Source organism: Triticum urartu, chromosome 3A (assembly GCF_056163025.1).
Source record: "Triticum urartu cultivar PI428250 chromosome 3A, HENAU_Tu73, whole genome shotgun sequence".
Classification (NCBI taxonomy): domain Eukaryota; kingdom Viridiplantae; phylum Streptophyta; class Magnoliopsida; order Poales; family Poaceae; genus Triticum; species Triticum urartu.
The window spans coordinates 551,251,382-551,271,096 of NC_141875.1; the positions used below are offsets into that span (position 1 = coordinate 551,251,382).

Below are 19,715 nucleotides of genomic sequence, written 5' to 3' on the forward strand. Positions count from 1 at the left end.
GTGCACGGAGAAGCTAAAAAACAAATAGAGAAAAGGAAAATTGTGCAGTTGCATGGATTTTTTTTTGAGTCGATTTGTTGTGAAGGCTTGGAACACGTGGACAGGTTACGGAGGCGTGCGGACAAGCACGTCATGAGGATCACGCAAACACAGGGCGTCAATCAATGCACGGAGATGTGCAGGTGGTCATGATGCAAGGTGGAGCATGATTGCAGTCGGTTAATTTCGGCTGGGTTGGACTGGACTGTCTGACGGATCGACTGGGATGTCGGTTGGTACAGAAGACGGTAGTGGGATCGGCGACGGCGACATATGAGCGTGGTGCTGATGGTGACCGTTTTCTGGGCGTGGAAACACGCGGCACGGGCCTGAGTGCTTGTGTGATTTCGACAAGACTATGACGCGGGGTTGATTCAAGACGGTGCACACGGAGCTTGAAGTTGACGGGGCGCGAGGGTGGGCTGATCATCTACCATGGAGTCATGTTGAAGGTGGAGCTGGATTGAGGGGCTACGGTGTAAGGATCCAGGGAATCGAAACCTATTCAGCAAGGAGGAAAAGCGAGTGACATGCAGTTTGGACTGGAGCCCAGTGGTCTGATGGAAGCGTGAAACTCGTCATCGGTCGATGATGATCGGTGGTACTCTACAGTAGGGGTTGAGTGGTGTGGGTTCGCGACCCTTGAGACTCGACCAGGACAGCGGAGGCTCGACGCGGTAATAGCGGCGAGGCGTGCGGTATGCACGGGTCATGGAGACGGGCCAGGGCTCTGGTGGTCATACCTGTGGTGAGACAACTGCGAATTTGACTCGGGATGACTACAAGCAACGGTGAAATTCCTTCAAGTTTCAGACAGGCGGTCAAGAAAGGAGCGGTGATGTTGAGTTCAGGTAACTCTTATGTGTGACACCCAATATGTGAGTTGTTCACTTTCACGCAGGTCAGTGATCAGTGTGTGATGACGTTGGACTGATACTCTGAAAGTTGGGAGCGCAAACTAGAGTAATGTGGAACTTAAAGCTCGAGTGTTGACTGTGGTCATGAAAAGAAGGGACTACAAGTTGCAGGTGGAGTCATATGGAGTCTTTGGAGTAGCAGTGGTACTCACAGGATAAGCTCAAGTCTACTGTACATGAAAGTTTGACGCATTGACGAATTCAAGGTGGTGGAGAATATTCGCCAAGGTAGAGTTTGTTAGAATTGTGTCGAATATAGTATATAAGGTAGGTTACAATTGGACTAGGAGTTGTATTGTGTTTATATAGGACGTGGAGTTGTGTCCTAATAGGACACTTGTATCCTAGGCCTCTCATATATAGCAAGGGTAGACACACGACGTAACCTATGCCAACATAATATCACAGACGCGCAAGGGGGAGCCAGCGGTGTGTGTCAGCGCCCGGGTGGCCGGTGCGCGGTATTGTGACGGCGTCACGGGGAGGAGCGCCCATAGTCAAGCCCCGGGATGTAGCCATATCGGTGAATCTCGTTAACAAATCTCGGTGTCGTGTTTGTGTGATTGCTTGGTTTTCGGATGATCGACGGCATGCCTCGAACTTATTCTAACACTTCTTCCAGAAGCACATATTTATTCACACGGGACTACGCATAGCCCATAAAAAGCCATAGCAACACCAAGAACAAAACCTTTCTTCAGAGAAGACATAAACGCCAAGCCAGAAGAAGCAATTAGTAACTAAGCACGTCTCACCCATGCTCTCATATATGCATGTAGTAGACACTACGTGCTGACGAATGCCAGTCAGCAAGGCAGCTTGAACCCCATGTACGCTCCGCCGGTGTACTGCGTCCAGACATCTAGGGCTCCGAAGCAGGTGACGATGACGGTGCTGAGCGCCATGATGGCGGTGACCAGGAACACGATCATCGACACCCGCCCGGACTTCCTGACGACCCGCTCGATCAGGACCACCCCGGCGATCGAGGCGACGAAGCATATCCCCGCGTAGACCGAGGCCTCCCCGATCCCGTCCATGCCCAGCAGGATGAACTGGGCCATCGACATGGACGCGCAGAACAGCACCATGAACGAAGACGTCGCCGCCGCCGTCTACAGATGAAAAGTAGGCACGTCGAACGTGTGATCATCTAATAGCTTACAAATTACACATGCATGCACTGTCGTAGTTTCTGTATACCTGCGGGGGTATCCCAATCTGAAGGAGTACGGGGTTGAGAAGCAGCCCTCCGCCGATGCCGAAGAGGCCGCTCAGAGATCCGGTCACGAAAGCGGCCAGCGGGAGCGCGAGCGCGGGCAAAGTCTCCGTCTTAGTGTGCACAGAAGAATTTGCCTGCATGAGTACATGAATGTCCAGGGCAAGATTCATTCAGTCTCATTTGTTTTACCATTCAATTTCTACCAATCAGAAGTTGAGAACACGACGAATTAATTGGTCTACGTACTACCTTGCCATCTTCGTGGTGATGTGGAGCCTGCTTCTTCCTCTTTGCGTATATGATATAGGCTGTGAAAGCCACGGCGAAGGGCACCTGGGACACGGTGGCGAGCCAGTATGCTACCCCGCAGGGCTTTATGCTGATCACTCCCTGCACAGACAGCATTACATTGATGAAGTCATCGTCTATGCGTTTCATATTATCGATTGGATCATTGGACGCAAACGTCTACCGTCAGAGGTGCGAGCCTCCAGTGACTCTTTCGATCCTGTGCACAATGAATGTGGACAGGCGCAAAGACCCGATTCCAAGCACAGAAAACAGCTTCCCACCCATGGACGTGACCTTTTAACTACTCGTAGTAGTAATAGAGTAGGTTATCTGCCTTAAACTAATGCTTTGTGCTGTCCATTCGCTGGATAACTTAAGTTTAACAGGCGATCCCTGCCTTGGACAAAGATTGACAGGTATATCCATGCTAGCTTTATTTTGATGCCATGGCTAGGTAGCTAGTTGACTTTAAAAAATACTGTGGGAGACAAATGGCTAGTTGAAGCGTAGAATGAACCTAGACGCTGGCTAGACTCTTGATCATTTCCCATTACCGGCCGATCTATGTGAAGTGCGATGTCTATATAAGTAGTACTCATTCCGTCTCAAGTGTCTCAACTTTGTATTAATTTAATACAAAATTGTATTAAGTTTTGAGACATTTATTTTGAAACGAAGGGAGTATATAACACATGATTGTGAACCGGTGTCAAGCAGATAGAAAAGAAAATGACTGAGATGGATGCTGACAATTTTGCTACAAAGCAAGAAAAATAAATGTTAGTACTCTTAATTTAGAACGTTGGTTCTAGTGTTGCCTCGCTGGTGGACAACCTGGTGCTAGCGCCTGCCGACATGGCCGTGTTGGACGAAGGAGAAGCAGGCTGTGTGTGGCGAGTCGTTTTGCCGAAGGCAACCACAATATTTACTCCCTCCGTCCCAAAATTCTTATTTTAGATTTGTCTAAATACGGATGTATCAAGTCACTTTTTAGTATTAGATATATCCATATCAAGACAAATCTAAGACAAAAATTTTGAAACGGAGGGAATACAATTTGTTTCTTACCGGCTGTCAGGGCCTTCCAGCAGTTTTCAGGGTTTTTTTTTTGTTGACCAGCAGTTTTCACTTAAAATGATAAAGTATGAACAATACTTTTTTTCTCCCTTTGTAAACGTACCCCTCCCCCTCCCCCCCCCCCCCCTCCGGAATTACTTGTCAGAGAAATGTATTGGAACCCGAGCTTGAGTAAACCCTTTAAAAAAATCATATAATATGTCAAAGCCTTATAAGTTCATTGGGAAATGTTTTACTAGGTTAAGCTAAAAAATACAAATTCTTGACATTCATTTTTTACAATCCTCATATTTGTTTTTTTCCGCAAGCATCATAGAAACACATATTATGTGTAAATTTATAGATACATAGATCACTTATATAGGTACGATTTATCAATTTGTTTCAGTATTTACCATTCAAAAGCAGGCTGTGTGTGGCGAGTCGTTTTGCCACAACATTTGCAATTTGTTTGTTACCGGCTGTCAGGGCCTTCCAGCAGTTTTCAGTTTTTCTTTTTTGAGATGACCAGCAGTTTTTCAGTTAAAATGATAAAGTGATAAACAATAAAAAAAATCTCCCTTTTTAAAACGTACCCCCTCGGTCCATTTCTCTGACAAGTAATTTCGGACGGAGAGAGTATTCATCTGAGTGGGCTGTTTTGGAACCCGGGCTCGAGTAAACCCCTTAAAAAAATCAAAATTCATATTTAAATATGTCAAAGCCTTCTGGGAAAAAAGACATATATGTATAGATGTATTCTACGTGTGAGTATAAGTTCATCGGGAAATGTTTTACCAGGTTTAGCTAAAAAATATATAAATTCTTGACATTCATTTTTTAAAATCATTGTATTTGTCTTTTTTGCAAGCATTACAGAAACACATATTACGTGTAAATTTATAGATACATAGATCACTTATATAGGTACATGTCAATTTGTTTTAGTATTTTTTGACATTTCAAACCTTTTTTTTTAATTTTTTGTTAAATGGGCTCGCTGGAGCCTGGGATTCAAAATCATTTTCCTTATTTTATTCAGACTATTGTATTTGGTACCGTTTGTCAAAACTGGTTTTTGTGTGCATCATATGATGCAAAGAGCTACTGGGAAGGGATAGATAGGGCTAGTGGAAGGGAAACAACACTACCCCATCTTTCCTAAAACATAAGCCCCTCACAATTGAGTCTAGCTTTGATCGTGAAGTTATTAACTAAGGTTCGTCTGTAAACAAACGTAAGACGTTTTAAACCTAAAACATCTTACATTTGTTTACAGAGGGAGTAAACTCTAAGTTATATATGTCACAAAAAGTACAGTGTTGGATTTGAATTCGAAAGAAGTTCCACGTGACATAAGTTTTGTGACACTTTGTTAGTCAAATTAGTGGCCGGAGTTAGGTTTAACTTTGAGGGCCTTACATTTTAGGATGAGTATATTTCTAAAAAAGAATATATATACCGCCCGATGGTCGCAAGGGTGGTTCGTGCTCCCTACCTCTCAACGGCCATATAAAGAAATGCGGCTTTGCTATTTCTCAGTCAATTGACAAATAATTAATTATTTATATGTCACCTTGTGAATCTTATGATCCGGTTTCGGGATTATTGCAAGTGCAAAAGGATGGGAATTTTGATCCAACAACTATCAAAACAACTGTTTATAAGTCAACTTGAGTCATAGTCACCACATGAAAAATACTAGAACATTTTCATTCAAAATTGCCCCGGTGAGTGAGCGACAAGCTTTTTGGGACGGAGAGAGAGAGTATATTCACGGAAGTAGCCATATTTTGCTCAGCTGCTGCATGTTTTAGAGAGGACGGACGTGCTAGTGCTACAAAGGCCGGGAAAGCACAGAAAACGAACCTAACCCTCCAAGCGACATGGCAGTGACATTTCGCCAAAGCAGAAAAGGAGAAGAAGGGGCTAGCCACTCCTTTCCGGTGCATCAAAAAAAGAGGAGCATAGTGCCAAGCAAAGAATGACAGGCGATCCCCTATCCCCTAGACGTGATTACGAACGCGCACTGCCGTTGCCGTTGCTTTTGGCTTGGCTTCTCGTCTACGTACTGCCGTTGCCGACCTGGCCTATCGACCTATCCGTTTCCCTTCTCGTGCTTGCACTGTGCCTGTGCGCCCCTATCCTATATGCGCACTGGCGCGGACGCCTTCCTATGGTCTATGGAGCGGGTCCATGGCCTGCACTGCTGCAACGGCAGCTCCAACGGCCTACGCGAGGGAAGCGGAGGAGAGAGCACGCAGGCCATACCTTCCCGTGCTTATCTCCGATGAAGACGTGGAGCAGGAAGAAGCACAGCCACACCACCAGGAGCACCGCCACGTCCTTCCACGGGAACCCGGAGCCGCCATTGCGAGCTGCCTGGCCTCCGTCGTCCTGGACGGGCTGCGGGAGGCCGCCGAGCAGCAGGGGCTCCTTGTGGTCGTGACGCGCGGCGGCGGGGGCGCCGGCGCTCTCGGACCGCCAGATCTTGGCCCCGGCGCGGCACGTCTTGGCGGTGCAGAAGGCGAGGAAGAGCGAGAAGAGCGCGGTGATGAGCCACTCCGGGAACATGACGTTGCACACCACCCCGATGCTGACGCCCAGGAGCAGGCACGGCTGGAACAGCAGCGCGATGTCGTAGTCGATCAGCGCCGGCCGCCCCCGCGCGCGCCAGAGGTTGTAGAGCACGTTCGACGCGGCGCCGCCGGTGACCATAAAGGAGGAGTAGGTGGTGGCGCGCTTCAGGGTCAGCCCCGCCACCAGGTTCAGGATGGGCAGGAACAGCGACCCGCCGCCGACGCCGCCGGCGCTCGACACGGACGCGGCCAGGAACGCCAGGACCCACGCCAGGACGGTGTGCCGGCGCACGCCGCCGGCGTGGTGCGAGGACGGGTCGGACAGGTAGTGCTCCCGCCATTGCGAGAGCCGGGCCAGGAGGTGGTGGCCGGGGCGTGACGAGGTGGAATTGGACGCCGCGGCGGCGGAGAGGAAGCAGACGGAGGTGGCGGCGACGAGGAGAGGGATGACTCGAGTAGTCCACGACATGTTTTGTCTCGCTCGCTCTGCTTGTTGCAGGATGTTTTTGGCGGCTCTGTGTGGGAGGTGAGAGGCGAGATGCTCGTGCCTTGCGGCTGCAGGTTTTATATGCGGGTCGTCTGGGTGTGCGTGACACGAAAAGACTGGGTTATGAAAAGGATTTGAATCGTTACAAATGCAGAAAATTAGCTTCAGATCTAAAGAAAAAGAAGAAGATGGTATGCCACTTCAAAACGTCCCCTTTTTTCGAATGTCAAAATGTCCCAATTGCAAATGTCCACTCAGTTACATGGAAGTGCATATAACACTAATATGTTCCTGCAAATAAAAATAGTGTATAACAATGGTAGCACTGCAATGTTCCCCGCAGAATTTTAAAAAATAATGACACTTCAATGTGATATAGTACTAGTATTATCTTACCTGGCCCAATTCTAAAGTTCTTTCTTTGTCCGGACTCTGTGAAGATACCAAAACGCTCGTTCTCTTCCTCGTTTTATAGGTTTCTTTGAGACCAGAAGACCATATCCGTACAACTAGATGGCTTGGAGTTGTAAATGACACTGAATAATTGTTTCTCAGTACAACCTTCATCGACCAAGGTTGTCAACGCTTGAAACCCTTTTTTTTCGCTTTGTGGATGAGAACAACTACTACGCAAGTGCGTGTGCAGAATCTGAAAGGGAATGTATACCCAGCGAGCAGAAAAAAGCTAATGGAGAAAAGGAGATAATATTATCTGATCAAAAGGTTCCAAGAAACCAGAAATTGCTAAATGGAGGTCAGATTCTGTGGAGACCGAAATAAATCAAGAATCAACTTTTCAAGTTTCAAAAATTCTGATTTTTTATACATGTACACAGAATCTTTTGAAACTTAAAAGGTTAACCTTCAATTTTTGCAAAAATTAAGGTTCCATTGAGCCAAAAATCCTCACTCCCAAGAATATGAACTCTTTCGGCCTAGAAAAGGCAATATTTCCTTATCTATCTTGTGAATATTTTCTGAAAACAATATTATGCAAAATAATAATTTACTAGCAACTTAGACTTCGTCAGGAAATAATCGTTCCTTGTTTGACTTGGCGAGTATCGACAGCACAACATAATTAAGCGGTGGTATTGGTCCAGTTGCAACACAGTTTACCAGAACTGACAGGAAATCTCTAGTAGCTGCCACCAGTATGGACACATATGCACATAAATATTCACAAATTAAGGGCTATTATTGAAAATGGAATGAACAATCTCGTTATGTACAAGTTCTTGTAAGATAGAAACCCCAACTTCACATCACTAGGGCTCCCATACACGCAGGGCCATAATTCGACCTCCCTTTCATCCTTTCCTTGGTAAACTTATCATGAATGCTTATAAATAGTGGAGTACTACAGAAGAGAGGCCAAGAACTCCAGATGGAGAAATGAAAGAATTAACAGTTACACACGCACGGGAAAGACTTCAGCGATTCAAGGAGCTCCTCCTCCAGGACCATCACCAGTGATCATCTGCAAGGCATGCCAACAACCTATGACCATTACTTCCAAACGAAATGGTTCAGGCAATTTTAGCACCGTAAAACGACACCAGCAACATACAATATATGTTGAGCACCCCTTTTTATTTTTGGAGATGGAGCACCACATATTATTAGTAGTGCAGAAGAAACGCCATGGAATATGTGCTAAGAATTGAGAAGATCCAAAACATCATCCAAGCTCAATTCTTCAGATGCAATGCAACAGACTACCTCAGAAGTTCAAACAACTTAATATGTATGCCTGTGCTTAGAAAAAGTGTTGTGGTGCTTACCTTAGATATCGTCACTGACATAAGTCCGGGAGTAGCTCGCTATCTTCACAATCGTCTTTGCTATTTACAACTCCGAGCTGGGCCTCCGTGTTCAGGCTCTCAGTGTTATTTACAAGCTCGGCTTGGTGGTTAACGTTCAAGTTCTTATTTACAGCAGCAGCAGCAGCACTATCTTCTACTAAATATTGGCCAACACTGTTATCATCAGAACTATTCGGGACTTCAGACATGCAATCCAAAGAACTGCAACTGCTTCTGGAAGAGAGTCTACCATCTGCTGAAAATCCAGACTTATGTCGCTGCAGCAACCCACTTCTGTTACTATCAGGTGTGTTCACCCTAAAGGGAAAAAAGAAGGGAATTAGAAATTAGCACAATGATCAAAATAGAATAACATCAACACACCATCATCATTATACAAGGAAGATTTATCAGACTTTATCAACCTGATGGATGTACTACATGACTAACTTAACACAATCACTAACATAAGGCACCAAGCACAAATGCAAGCTTAGAGCAAACCTTGTCTGTTGAAACCTAGATGTGTGAAGTGAGTCAAAGACCGGTATGAGATTCTTTGACCTTGATTCCACATTATAAGTCTGGACTTTTTCAATTTCGATTTCCCCTGAAATGTTATCAGTGGCATATGCTTCTAAGGTGTCGCTCCCTATTACTTGAAAGTGCACCTGGGCCACCAGTTAACACACAGGTGTTATGAATGCAGAAACATAGAAAACAGAAAAGACAAATGTGGTACTGAACGAAAACAGGTAAAAAGAAGTACCCCGGATCTTGACCAGACTGGAATTTGCACAACATGTGTCTGCAGTTCACTCTCAGAAATATAATAATTATGATTTTCATCAGCGCTAAGCTTCAGCCTTTCAGTAGCAGCACCATTGGACGGATAGATACTAGTTCCTTTCCTGACAACTTTCTGGAAAATTTTATTATTTTCACCACTGTCAAAATCATTATATAAATTACTCTCAGCAGTATCTCTTCTATTTCTCTTTTGACAAACATCCCACTTCTGAAGAGGTTCAATAACAAATCTTGTGTCAGTTTCTCTTTGAGATCCATAAGAAGTGGCATCTGAAGGATAATCAATTCCAGAATCTGGTTCAGCTGAGTGATGGAGAACATACTGTATGATACTCCCAGATGGAGAAAAAACTAGTAAATAATACTTCATACAAAGCAAACTGTCATCTGAATTAACACCACCCTTGCAGTTGTGAAATGTTGAAGCGATAGCACCAGAAATTGGACTGGAAACACCTGTTGCAAATGCTGCAGCACCATGGACAGCACCCTTCAACAAGTTACTCCCATTTCTTATTCTACTAACAACAGATAATGCGACAGGGGGGCCAGATAGAGAAAGCATCTTCTGACTAAGGCTCATAGAGGGGCTTGCGTTCTGAGACCAATGAGTGGCATGCTTAACTGATGAATCCACAACATAATTATTTTCTGCAAGGTTGTTATCACTATAGCGAAAGCTTGTGGATCCACTATATGGAGATATTGCAAAGAAATGACTTGTTCCCCTCGACGAGCTAATCAGTATCCATTCACTGTCGTCGCTAAAGCTGATATCTTTTATGACCTATCATAAAGGTCATATTGTTATAAGTCATCAAATATAAAGGAAATGATTAAGTAATACGAATGCATTTAGCCAGAAAATGAAATATGAATGCCAGCTTACCGCATTGGTGATGCCTCTTTGCAATTTAAACAAATGAACATAGGTACCATTTGGACCATCTTCTGATGCACTCCCATCCACAGAAGGCATAATGCGAAAAACATTGATGTTTCGGCCATGAATAGAAGCTGTCACCAGCAAAGTTCCACTGGGATCAAAACAGAGTGCTGAAATGGGACTTGTATGTGCCCTGAACTGAACTATCATTGCTTTAGATACAATATCTCGAACAATGACCTGCCATTGAAAGGGAACAGCATCTATGTCACATTTCATGAAGTACATAAGACAAACATAGCTGATAGCACATATAATTGTAGAAAGACACATGTTTGAAGATAATCACAATTTAGTAATTCAACTTAATTGAAGAGGGCAAAGTTTTGTCATCCAACGCCCATCCATCTACTCCCTCCGTTCCGAATTACTTGTCTTAGATTTGTCTAGATACGGAGGTATCTAGCACTAAAATGAGTCTAGATACATCCGTATCTAGACAAATCCAAGACAAGTAATTCGGAACGGAGGGAGTACTATCTTTGATTCCCATGCCGACCAAAGGAAGGAGGGATTTACTTCCCACCCGTCCTACTAAACTTACTTTATTTAGGTTATAGTTCGAGAAAAAACGACACATCGCTACAAGGAAACAGAACTTTTCATTATCTTCTGAACAAAGCAAACTAACAAAATCTTTTCGGGGGGTTAGAATGGAGACAGCCATTCTATTATGTTGTCTCTATAGTTTTGCACATCTACACAGGGTTGAATGGAGCAGATGATACTCGTGAAATTACCAACCACATTGTCAGGTTGTTACCCACAGTCACATCGGTTATTAGGTCCCTAACGGTCTTAAAATTCGTCGTTGTATGTATGATTCGCATGTGGAGACAACATAATAGAGTATCCCATATGCCATAACCAATTGGTTTACCACCTTTGGGATAAGAGAGTCCATGAAGAACATATGCGGTGTGATAAATAACGTACCGTTCCAGCATATTCACTGTCAATAGTATGCCCATTTGTTACTCCATTTGCTTTGAAGCCAGCATTCCCTTGCTTTATATTACCATTACCATTTGGAATCATGTCTGAATAATACCTGGACAGCTTCTTATAGCCAACATCACCAAGCGTCACAATGCCAGCAGCCAATTGCTTGCTTGATTCTTTTGCATAGTATGCAACCACACTGCCATTTGAACCAGGAGGCGGAACTATGGGAGACAGGCTAAGAAGCTGAGGGCTAACACGGCCTGTATTTGGAACTGGAACTGGACTCCCAGAATACGCAATCCATCTTGGACCTAACCCAAGTGGGCCATAACCAGAAATCGGTGAAACTATAGGGCTGGTAAGAAGTGTATAGTCCAGCTCCAATGTCGCAGCATCAAAACAATGGATCTGCAAAAGGTTTGTTCCATTAAGATCATCCATGATCCAAATACCGATTTAGAACCAGGAAGTATGCATACCTGAGTAGCCTGAGAAACAGCTACAACTCTAGGACTGCACCTTATGGAATAAACAGCTGATCTGAACTTCATTGAATGAACATAACCATGGTCCTTCAGCGAATAAAAGCGAACGATGGTAGGCAGTTTTTCACTGCCACTATTATGGTAAGTGCCATTAGTTCCATTGAAGCCAGGGCCATTGGCATCATGGCCGTTTGCACTTCCTGTGCTAGTTCCACCACCAGCAAGAGCCAGCAATGGCCGTGCATCTACAAATCTGTCTTCACCTCTCTTAGAGGCAATTGGTTTCTTCAGCAGTTGTATGAAAGAAACAGCACCATCATGTCTTGATTCTATCTGTCTTACATCATCAGCTTGTTCAACATCCCACACTTGGAAGCCAGATCTGTACGCTAGCAGCAAAACCTGTCGCAGCACGTCACCCCCACATTCAAGTTTATCAAACCCAGCCCATTGTACCTGTAAATCACATGAGAGGACATGTATTAGCACATTTTCACAGTGAGATATTATTACTTATGAGGATTATAAGAATCAAATCATATATTCAAGAAGATTACAAGCCTATACACTTTGCATGGAAATGCTAAGTGTCTAAGATACTGACTATAACACAATGATACTTGTCAGTATGAACCACTAATCATCAGTTTCAAGATCAGGAACAACTTTTTTCTTGACATAAAGTATATTTTAATACATAGTACGGTGATATTCAAGGTTAATGACACAGCAAAATTTCCGATTTAGCCCTTTTTACAAGAAAAAATGTCGTGTTACAATGTCAAAAGGTTAAGAAATAAGAATACAACTCACACTCCCATATCCGTTAGTAGATTCAGTGTGCATAATGAATGTATCACTACAACTTTACACGGACAAGGAATGATGTAGAATATGCATTGTCATAGTGTCCTGACCTGGCCCAACAGGAACATTTCGGATCCAGATAATTGCAACCAGAACTCAAAGCTAGCTTGTATATTCATGAATCATGATAACTCTTACGATTCCACATCTGCGGCTTGTCTACTCATCAGACACTTTGCATTTCTGCTAGATATTAGCTACTACAATAACATGCCAAAAGAGCAGTACACGATGCAAACATCAGCAGTTGGGTATATGGTGTTCAGCATAAATGCGTCGACACTAACAATAAATAGTAAAATTGCCACATACGGTTGTGCAGCTCTGGTGAGGAACAAAATTGGCAGTTCCTTCCGGCCACAATTATTTTTTTGCTGGGTTTGCATCGGTTACCCTTATTAATGCACACGTGGGACAACTAAAATCGTGCATACTAGTGTCCAATTATTAGCAATCTAACCAACACTTGCTATGCTTGAGGAGCGACCAGCGGAAAATTTCGAAAGGAAAAAGAGGATCGAAAGAGGGAGGGGGCGGAACCTGGTCGCGGCCCGCATCGTCGTCGTGGCTGGCGATCGAGTTGACCAGCGAGGCGCCGGCGGAGCGCAGCGTGGAGGCGGCCGTGGAGGCCCCCGAGGAGACGATGCGCATGTAGCTGGAGAGCGAGCGCGCAGAGAAGAGCCCCCCGCCGCCGGTGCCGCGAGGAGCCTGCGCGCCGTTCCGCATCAAGCCAAGCCTAGCCCAGCCAGGGACCCGTGCACGCTACCGCCACCGGGCACCGCCGCTCCTCCTCCTCCTCAGATGCGAAACGGAGCCTTGGCCCGCAAGCTAAACCAAACCTAGACGGAACGCGCTTGCTTGGCTTGACCTGGGCGGCGGTGCTGCGGCGATCGAATCGGCGGCTGAGGTCCCCCCGGGCTGTTTCTCTTGTGGCTCGGAGGAGGCTCTTGCAAGAAACAGCCCACCAACCGTATCCTTAGGTGAGCGACATGGCCGCGCGCGGGCGAGCTCGGAGGTGGGGGGAATCGGCACGGGCGGGAGGGGCGAGAGCCTGGATGGGGCGGCGAGGACTGGTGGTGGGGAGGCCGGCGAACTGGTGGTGGTCGGGCGAGCAATTCGATCGGAGAAAGCGAGGGTTTGCGGGTTTGAGCCCTGTTCTTTCTTTTTTCCTTTGGCCGTGTGGGAACGGGGAGGGGAAGGGGACGGAGACGGACGGGGCCCCGGAGATGGGATCGATATCGATTAGGTGAAAAAATATAGAATTGGATTGGAGGAGTATTGAAAAATCAAATCGGTTGCTGCCTTGCTTCCGCTGAGTTTTCGAATCGGATCGGAAAATAATAATGATGCGAAGCCAAGCCGGTTGGCGTTCCCTAGTTTTGCTTGGCTTCGTGTGGAGTTTTGATGCGGCAAGAAAGCGGAAGACGAGGCGGCCAAGGAAGGGAAGGGAGGGAGCCGAGGTTAAGGAGTAGTAACGGGGATCGGTTATCTCGCCTACCCGACTACGTTCGCGTCGTTGCCTCGCCGGCTACGTTTCCCTGCTCTCTCTCTCTCGTGTCGTGTGGTCCTCTCCTTCGCGTCCGACGGATCTGCCTGGCACGGTCGGGTTCGGTGAGTCGATTCACCGTGCTAGGTGGGCTCATTGGCCCGGTCTGTCATGAGTATGCATCTTTTTAATAGTTTGATTGAAATGCTTACTACGTGTGTCATGTGGTGGGGGGAGTATGCATCTGGATCGTTGATGCCATGCGTTTGCCGCCCGATTTATTTGACAATAGAACGATACTAAAACGTTCTATAAATACTTGATGACTAAAAGAAGTATGAAGATAGTGTTATTATTATCGGTGCCACAATTTGTCATCGCATCCGCTTATTATTTAGACGTGGCCAGGCGTCAGGCAAAAAACATACCACACCTTCTCTCTACATCTCCTCATGCACCTCACCCACCATGGCATCCGGCTCCAAGGCCCTGTGGGACAGGCTCTCCGGAGCTAGCGCCACTGCCACCGCCACCGCCACCACCATCGCCACGATGTCCTCGCCAATCCACGTTGGCAACGCCATCTCCCGATAGATCCACTGCGAGCGATGGCGGCAACGCGTCCGGCAGGCGGAGAAAGAAGCCATGCTCATGGAGATTGACGCGGTGGAGGAGGAACTTGACTCGGGCACGGATGAAGACGTCGCCAACTTCGTTGTCGCCGCCGATAGCGAGGAATGGTAGACCATGGGAGGCCGCCGCCGCTTTGATCCCATGAAGGCCACTGCCACCGTCTTGCCGGCCTAAAGCCGGTGAGTTGCGTGCTTCGTGGGGGCGTAGGTCACGATCGTCTTTCCCCACCCCAAAAAACCAACCTTGGTACGTGCTTCACGAAAGCGGAGGTTATTGTCGGTGTCAAAACCGGCTGATCTCGGGTAGGGGGTCCCAAACTGTGCGTCTGAGGATCGAAGGTAACAGGAGGCAGGGGACACGATGTTTACCCAGGTTCGGGCCCTCTTAATGGAGGTAATACCCTACTTCCTGCTTGATTGACTTTGATGAGTATAGGGGTTACAAGAGTTGATCTGCCTCGAGATCGTAATGGCTAAACCCTAGATGTCTAACCTGTATGATTGTGATCGCCTCTACGGACTAACCCCTCCCATTTATACAGACACCGGAGGAGCCTAGGGTTATACAGAGTTGGTTTACAGAGAAAGGAATCTTCATATCCGAATGCCAAGCTTGTCATCCACGCAAAGGAGAGTCCCATCCGGACACGGGGGAAGCCTTCTATCTTGTATATTCACAACCCGCCAGTCTGGCCCACGTCACATAGCCCGGACGCCCAGGGACCCCTAATCCAGGACTCCCTCAGTTACTCTTCCCGTTCCATTGAAGCATATTCCTTCGGGGCTCACGGCGGTCCTATGAGCTTGTTGTCGGGCATGGGGAAAATAAGTCATGGGAATGAGGTTCCTCGGCGGCCGGCGATAGACTAGGTTAGAATAGCCTAGCATTGCCTGCTACAGTTTAGTTGAAATATGACAAAATATAAATGTTTTCGTCTGTTTTAGATGAAAATCATCCGGTTTGTATGTAATTTGTTCAGTTTGTTGAAATCCGGTTTGAAATATATGCTACTACGATTGGATGGTTGGCTTCTTCATCAATGTCTATGGACTGGTCCCCCGGTTCGTGGACAAATACGATGTCCGGTTTGAAAGTCAGTGTGGAGATGCCCCAATAACGCAGAGACACAAAAAGAGGCATCTTGTGCCACATAGCAATGTCAACATGAACACGATTAAGAAAAGATATGTTCACATATGTGCCCATAGTATAAAGCCATGAACAAAGAAAGAAAGTAGAGTTATGTGAAAGAGATGATTACCCCAAGCTTGTGCAATAAAAAAGAAAGCAACATTTTATTTGGATTTTTTGACATTCAACGATAACAAAACACAAGGAAATGATAATGTAGCGGCAACATTCACCGGTTTGCCAACATCAGATTTAAGAGCATATACAGTTGGTTTTGGAAAATCCGCCTTGTTCGAGGAGGACACGTGGCGAGGCAACAGGCGCGGTACGATCGGCGCAATGCTGCTCGCTGCTCCACGTTCGCCAAGTCCGACGGGGCATCGGAATGGGTCTGCAATGAACCTAGCCGCCACGTGGGCCCTCAACCGCCCCGTCACCACCGCGAAGACGTACGCTCAACACCGATGCCGCCTTGATGGCAAGGAGTGGTCGCTTAGATGCGAAGAGTGACTATATAGGGCGACTGATTATGCGCGAGGTGACCCCAATACCTCATGCCGCTTTTACGGGGACGCGCGTGTGTTGGGGAACGCGGTATTTCAAAATTTTCACCTACGAGCACGCAAGATCTATCTAGGAGATGCATAGAAACGAGCGAGGAGAGTGTGTCCACGTACCCTCGTAGACCGAAAGTGGAAGAGTTTAGTAACGCGGTTGATGTAGTCGAACATCTTCATGATCCAACCGATCCTAGCACCGAACGTACGGCACCTCCGTGTTCAGCACACGTTCATCACGATGACGTCCCTCAAGCTCGTGAGCCAGTTGAGGATGAAGGAGAGTTCCGTTAGCACGACGATGTGACGACGGTGATGATGAAGTTACCGGCGCAGGGCTTCGCCTAAGCACTACGATGATATGACCGAGGTGGTAAACTATGGAGGGGGGCACCGCACACGGCTAAGACAATTGATCTTGTGTGTTCTAGGGTGCCCCTTGGCTACGTATATAGAGGAGAGGGGGAGGCCGGCTGGCCCCTGTAGGGCGTGCCAGAGAGAGGAGTCCTACTAGGACTCCAAGTCCTAGTAGGATTCCACTTGGTGGAAGGGGGAAGAAGGAAGGGAGAGGGAGAGGGGAAGGAAAGGGGGGCACCGCCCCCTTTCCCTAGTCCAATTCAGACTGCCAAGGGGGGCGGCCAGCCCTTTGCGACCCTTCACTCTCTCCACTAAGGCCCATGAAGGCCGATACATCTCCGTCGTATCTACTTTTCCAAACACTTTTGCCCTTGTTTTGGACTCTAACTTGTATGATTTGAATGGAACTAACCCGGACTGACGCTGTTTTCAGCAGAATTGCCATGATGTTGTTTTATGTGCAGAAAACAAAAGTTCTCAAAATGACCTAAAACTCCACGGAATATCTTACAATAAATAATAAAAAATCCTCACCAAAGATGAAGACCAGGGGGGCCACACCCTTTCCACGAGGGTGGGGGCGCCCCCCTAGGGCGCGCCCCCCTACCTCGTGGGTCCCCTGGAGACCTCCCGACTCTAACTCCAACTCTATATATCTGCTTTCGGGGAGAAAAAAATAAGAGAGAAGATTTCATCGCGTTTTACGATACAGAGCCGCCGCCAAGCCCTAAAACCTCTCGGGAGGGCTGATCTGGAGTCCGTTCGGGGCTCCGGAGAGGGGAATCTGTCGCCATCGTCATCATCAACCATCCTCCATCACCAATTTCATGATGCTCACTGTCGGTGTCAAAACCGGCAGATCTCGGGTAGGGGGTCCCGAACTGTGCGTCTAGGCCGGATGGTAACAGGAGGCAGGGGACACGATGTTTTACCCAGGTTCGGGCCCTCTTGATGGAGGTAAAACCCTACGTCCTGCTTGATTGATATTGATAATATGGGTAGTACAAGAGTAGATCTACCACGGGATCAGAGAGGCTAAACCCTAGAAGCTAGCCTATGGTATGATTGTATTTTGTGGTTGTTGTGCTACGGACTAAAACCCTTCGGTTTATATAGACACCGGAGAGGGTTAGGGTTACACAAGGTTGGTTACAAAGGAGGAGATATCCATATCCGTATTGCCTAGCTTGCCTTCCACGCCAAGTAGAGTCCCATCCGGACACGAGACGAAGTCTTCAATCTTGTATCTTCATAGTCTAACAGTCCGGCCAATGGAGATAGTCCTGCTATCCGGAGACCCCCTAATCCAGGACTCCCTCAGTAGCCCCTGAACCAGGCTTCAATGACGATGAGTCCGGCGCACAGTATTGTCTTCGGCATTACAAGGCGGGTTCCTTCTCCGAATACATCACAGAAGAATTTGAATACAAGGATAGTGTCCGACCCTGCAAAATAAGTTCCACATTCCACTGTAGAGAGAATAATATTTTCGCAGATCTAATTTGCTGGCTTGTTTTGGCAGCATGACGCTACGTCATGGCCCGGTGATTATTCGAACCGTTTCTTTTAACCAGCCCCGCACATAACGCGAGGCAGTTTTTCGACACGTCTTGTCAAAGCAGAGATCGTGTCCCCTTATTACGGGATTCTCATCAATACGGGCGTGGGTAACCCAACCGCGCCATCAATTGCGACGCTTGGGGGATAAGCGAGTTTTACCAGGCAAGTGGGGACGCTTAGTTTCGTCCGCTCATATAAAGGGATAAGGATTCACCTTTCTATCCACGCCTTCTTCCTCCCTTACCCGTCCGTTTTCGCACACTCGAGCTCTAGTGCCCAAGTCCGCACTTCCCACCTCGACCTTCTCCAATCATGTCCGGAGCGGGAGGCAGGTGGATGGTCTCCTCCGTCACGGAGGGAGACATTAAGAAACTGAGGAGAGCCGGATACCTGCCCGACGACATCGCGCACCGGCTCCCAGATGAGGGGCAGCTCATCCCCACCCCCAGGCCCCATGAGAGGGTAGTATTCCTCACCCATTTCCTCCGCGGACTAGGATTCCCTCTCCACCCCTTCGTCCGGGGGCTCATGTTTTATTACGGCCTGGATTTCCACGATCTGGCCCCCAACTTCATCCTCAACATCTCGGCGTTTATCGTCGTGTGCGAGGCCTTCCTCCGCATCAAGCCCCACTTCGGCTTATGGCTGAAGACCTTCAATGTCAAGCCGAAGGTGGTGGGCGGCCGCCAGGCGGAGTGCGAAGGCGCCATGGTGGGCAAGATGCCCAACGTAACATGGCTCGAGGGCTCCTTTGTGGAAACCATAAAGGGGTGGCAATCGGGGTGGTTCTATATCACCGAGCCACGCGACCCTGCATGGGCAGCGGCCCCCAAGTTGCGATCTGGCATCCCCACGCGGCTCACCTCCTGGAAAGAGAAGAGCCTGTCCTGGGGTAATTTGAAAGAGCTGACCGGACTCCAAACATGTATTCAAAACATGGTGAACAAGAAGCTCAAGCTTGTCAAAATAGTCCAAGTTATGCTCATCCGCCGGATACTCCCGTGCCAACAACGGGAGTTCAACTTGTGGGAGTTCAATCTGGCGCATCACCGAACTCTGAACAAGCTCTTCGACATGACTCATGAAGACGCCTGGAGGGTGCTGTTCAAAAGTGCCGAGGTCCCCCCCTATTACTGAGGATCGCGGATTTAGCGCGAAGCGCCAAGCTAGTGCGATAAGCTGCTTTACCTTTCACAGGATACTTATTTTTTTATATAGATTGACTCTATGCGGGATCTAAACTCCCGTACCTTTGACAGGACTGGCAGAAGATGGCCGGACAGATCGACTGCCCGGCTCCTTTGCCCGAAGGCCCCGCAGACGCTCTTCTGGCGAAGATGTTGACTCCGGCCCCTTATACGGTGCCGGAGAAGACCAAGAAGGCCAAGGGAACCCGAAAGAGTTCCCGACGCCAGGCGTCGTCGGACTCACCGTCCGATGACTCTGCGGCGCACTCTTCCCCCGAAGACAAGGAAGAAGAAGAAGAAGATGCTCCCCCACCGACTGGGGGAGACAAGAAAAGGAAGGCCGCCCCAACTGGGG

General features: G+C 47.5%; 2 protein-coding genes across 4 annotated transcripts; both read right to left on the reverse strand.

The window, feature by feature from the left end:
* Positions 1–1,569: 1,569 nt before the first annotated feature.
* On the reverse strand, positions 1,570–6,702 carry LOC125545016 (sulfite exporter TauE/SafE family protein 5). Of its 2 annotated transcripts, none has more exons than XM_087547699.1 (4): positions 5,797–6,702; positions 2,425–2,568; positions 2,160–2,312; positions 1,570–2,071 (listed from the first exon to the last, which is right to left on the reverse strand). In XM_087547699.1, exons 1-4 carry the CDS (start codon positions 6,571–6,573, stop codon positions 1,763–1,765), a joined length of 1,383 nt encoding a protein of 460 aa, XP_087403825.1. In that variant the 5' UTR covers positions 6,574–6,702; the 3' UTR covers positions 1,570–1,762. The 2 variants fall into 2 exon arrangements, with proteins under 2 accessions (XP_087403825.1, XP_048564807.1); XM_048708850.2 differs by having other exon boundaries at positions 2,428–2,568; positions 5,797–6,686.
* A 1,066-nt stretch (positions 6,703–7,768) lies between these two features.
* LOC125545015 (autophagy-related protein 18f) lies at positions 7,769–13,852 on the reverse strand. 2 transcript variants are annotated; one of them, XM_048708849.2, is made up of 8 exons: positions 12,990–13,852; positions 11,577–12,038; positions 11,089–11,505; positions 10,096–10,332; positions 9,166–9,993; positions 8,901–9,067; positions 8,376–8,714; positions 7,769–8,091 (listed from the first exon to the last, which is right to left on the reverse strand). In XM_048708849.2, the coding sequence occupies exons 1-7, from the start codon at positions 13,173–13,175 to the stop codon at positions 8,387–8,389; spliced, it is 2,625 nt and encodes an 874-aa protein (XP_048564806.1). In that variant the 5' UTR covers positions 13,176–13,852; the 3' UTR covers positions 7,769–8,091; positions 8,376–8,386. The 2 variants fall into 2 exon arrangements, with proteins under 2 accessions (XP_048564806.1, XP_048564805.1); XM_048708848.2 differs by having other exon boundaries at positions 7,769–8,071; positions 12,990–13,850.
* Between the last annotated feature and the right edge of the window lie 5,863 nt (positions 13,853–19,715).

Bases quoted from the DNA above. Each gene is read 5' to 3' on its own strand.
- LOC125545015 (XM_048708849.2), bottom strand. From the start codon at position 13,175: ATGCGGAACGGCGCGCAGGCTCCTCGCGGCACCGGCGGCGGGGGGCTC. The intron at 10,333-11,088 runs GTACGTTATTTA...TTTCAATGGCAG, and splicing joins ACAGTGAATATGCTGGAACG to GTCATTGTTCGAGATATTGT. The intron at 8,715-8,900 runs GTTTGCTCTAAG...TTTTCCCTTTAG, and splicing joins TCTAGGTTTCAACAGACAAG to GGTGAACACACCTGATAGTA.
- LOC125545016 (XM_087547699.1), bottom strand. From the start codon at position 6,573: ATGTCGTGGACTACTCGAGTCATCCCTCTCCTCGTCGCCGCCACCTCC. The intron at 2,313-2,424 runs GTACGTAGACCA...GTACTCATGCAG, and splicing joins ACCACGAAGATGGCAAGGTA to GCAAATTCTTCTGTGCACAC. The intron at 2,072-2,159 runs GTATACAGAAAC...TTTCATCTGTAG, and splicing joins AGATTGGGATACCCCCGCAG to ACGGCGGCGGCGACGTCTTC.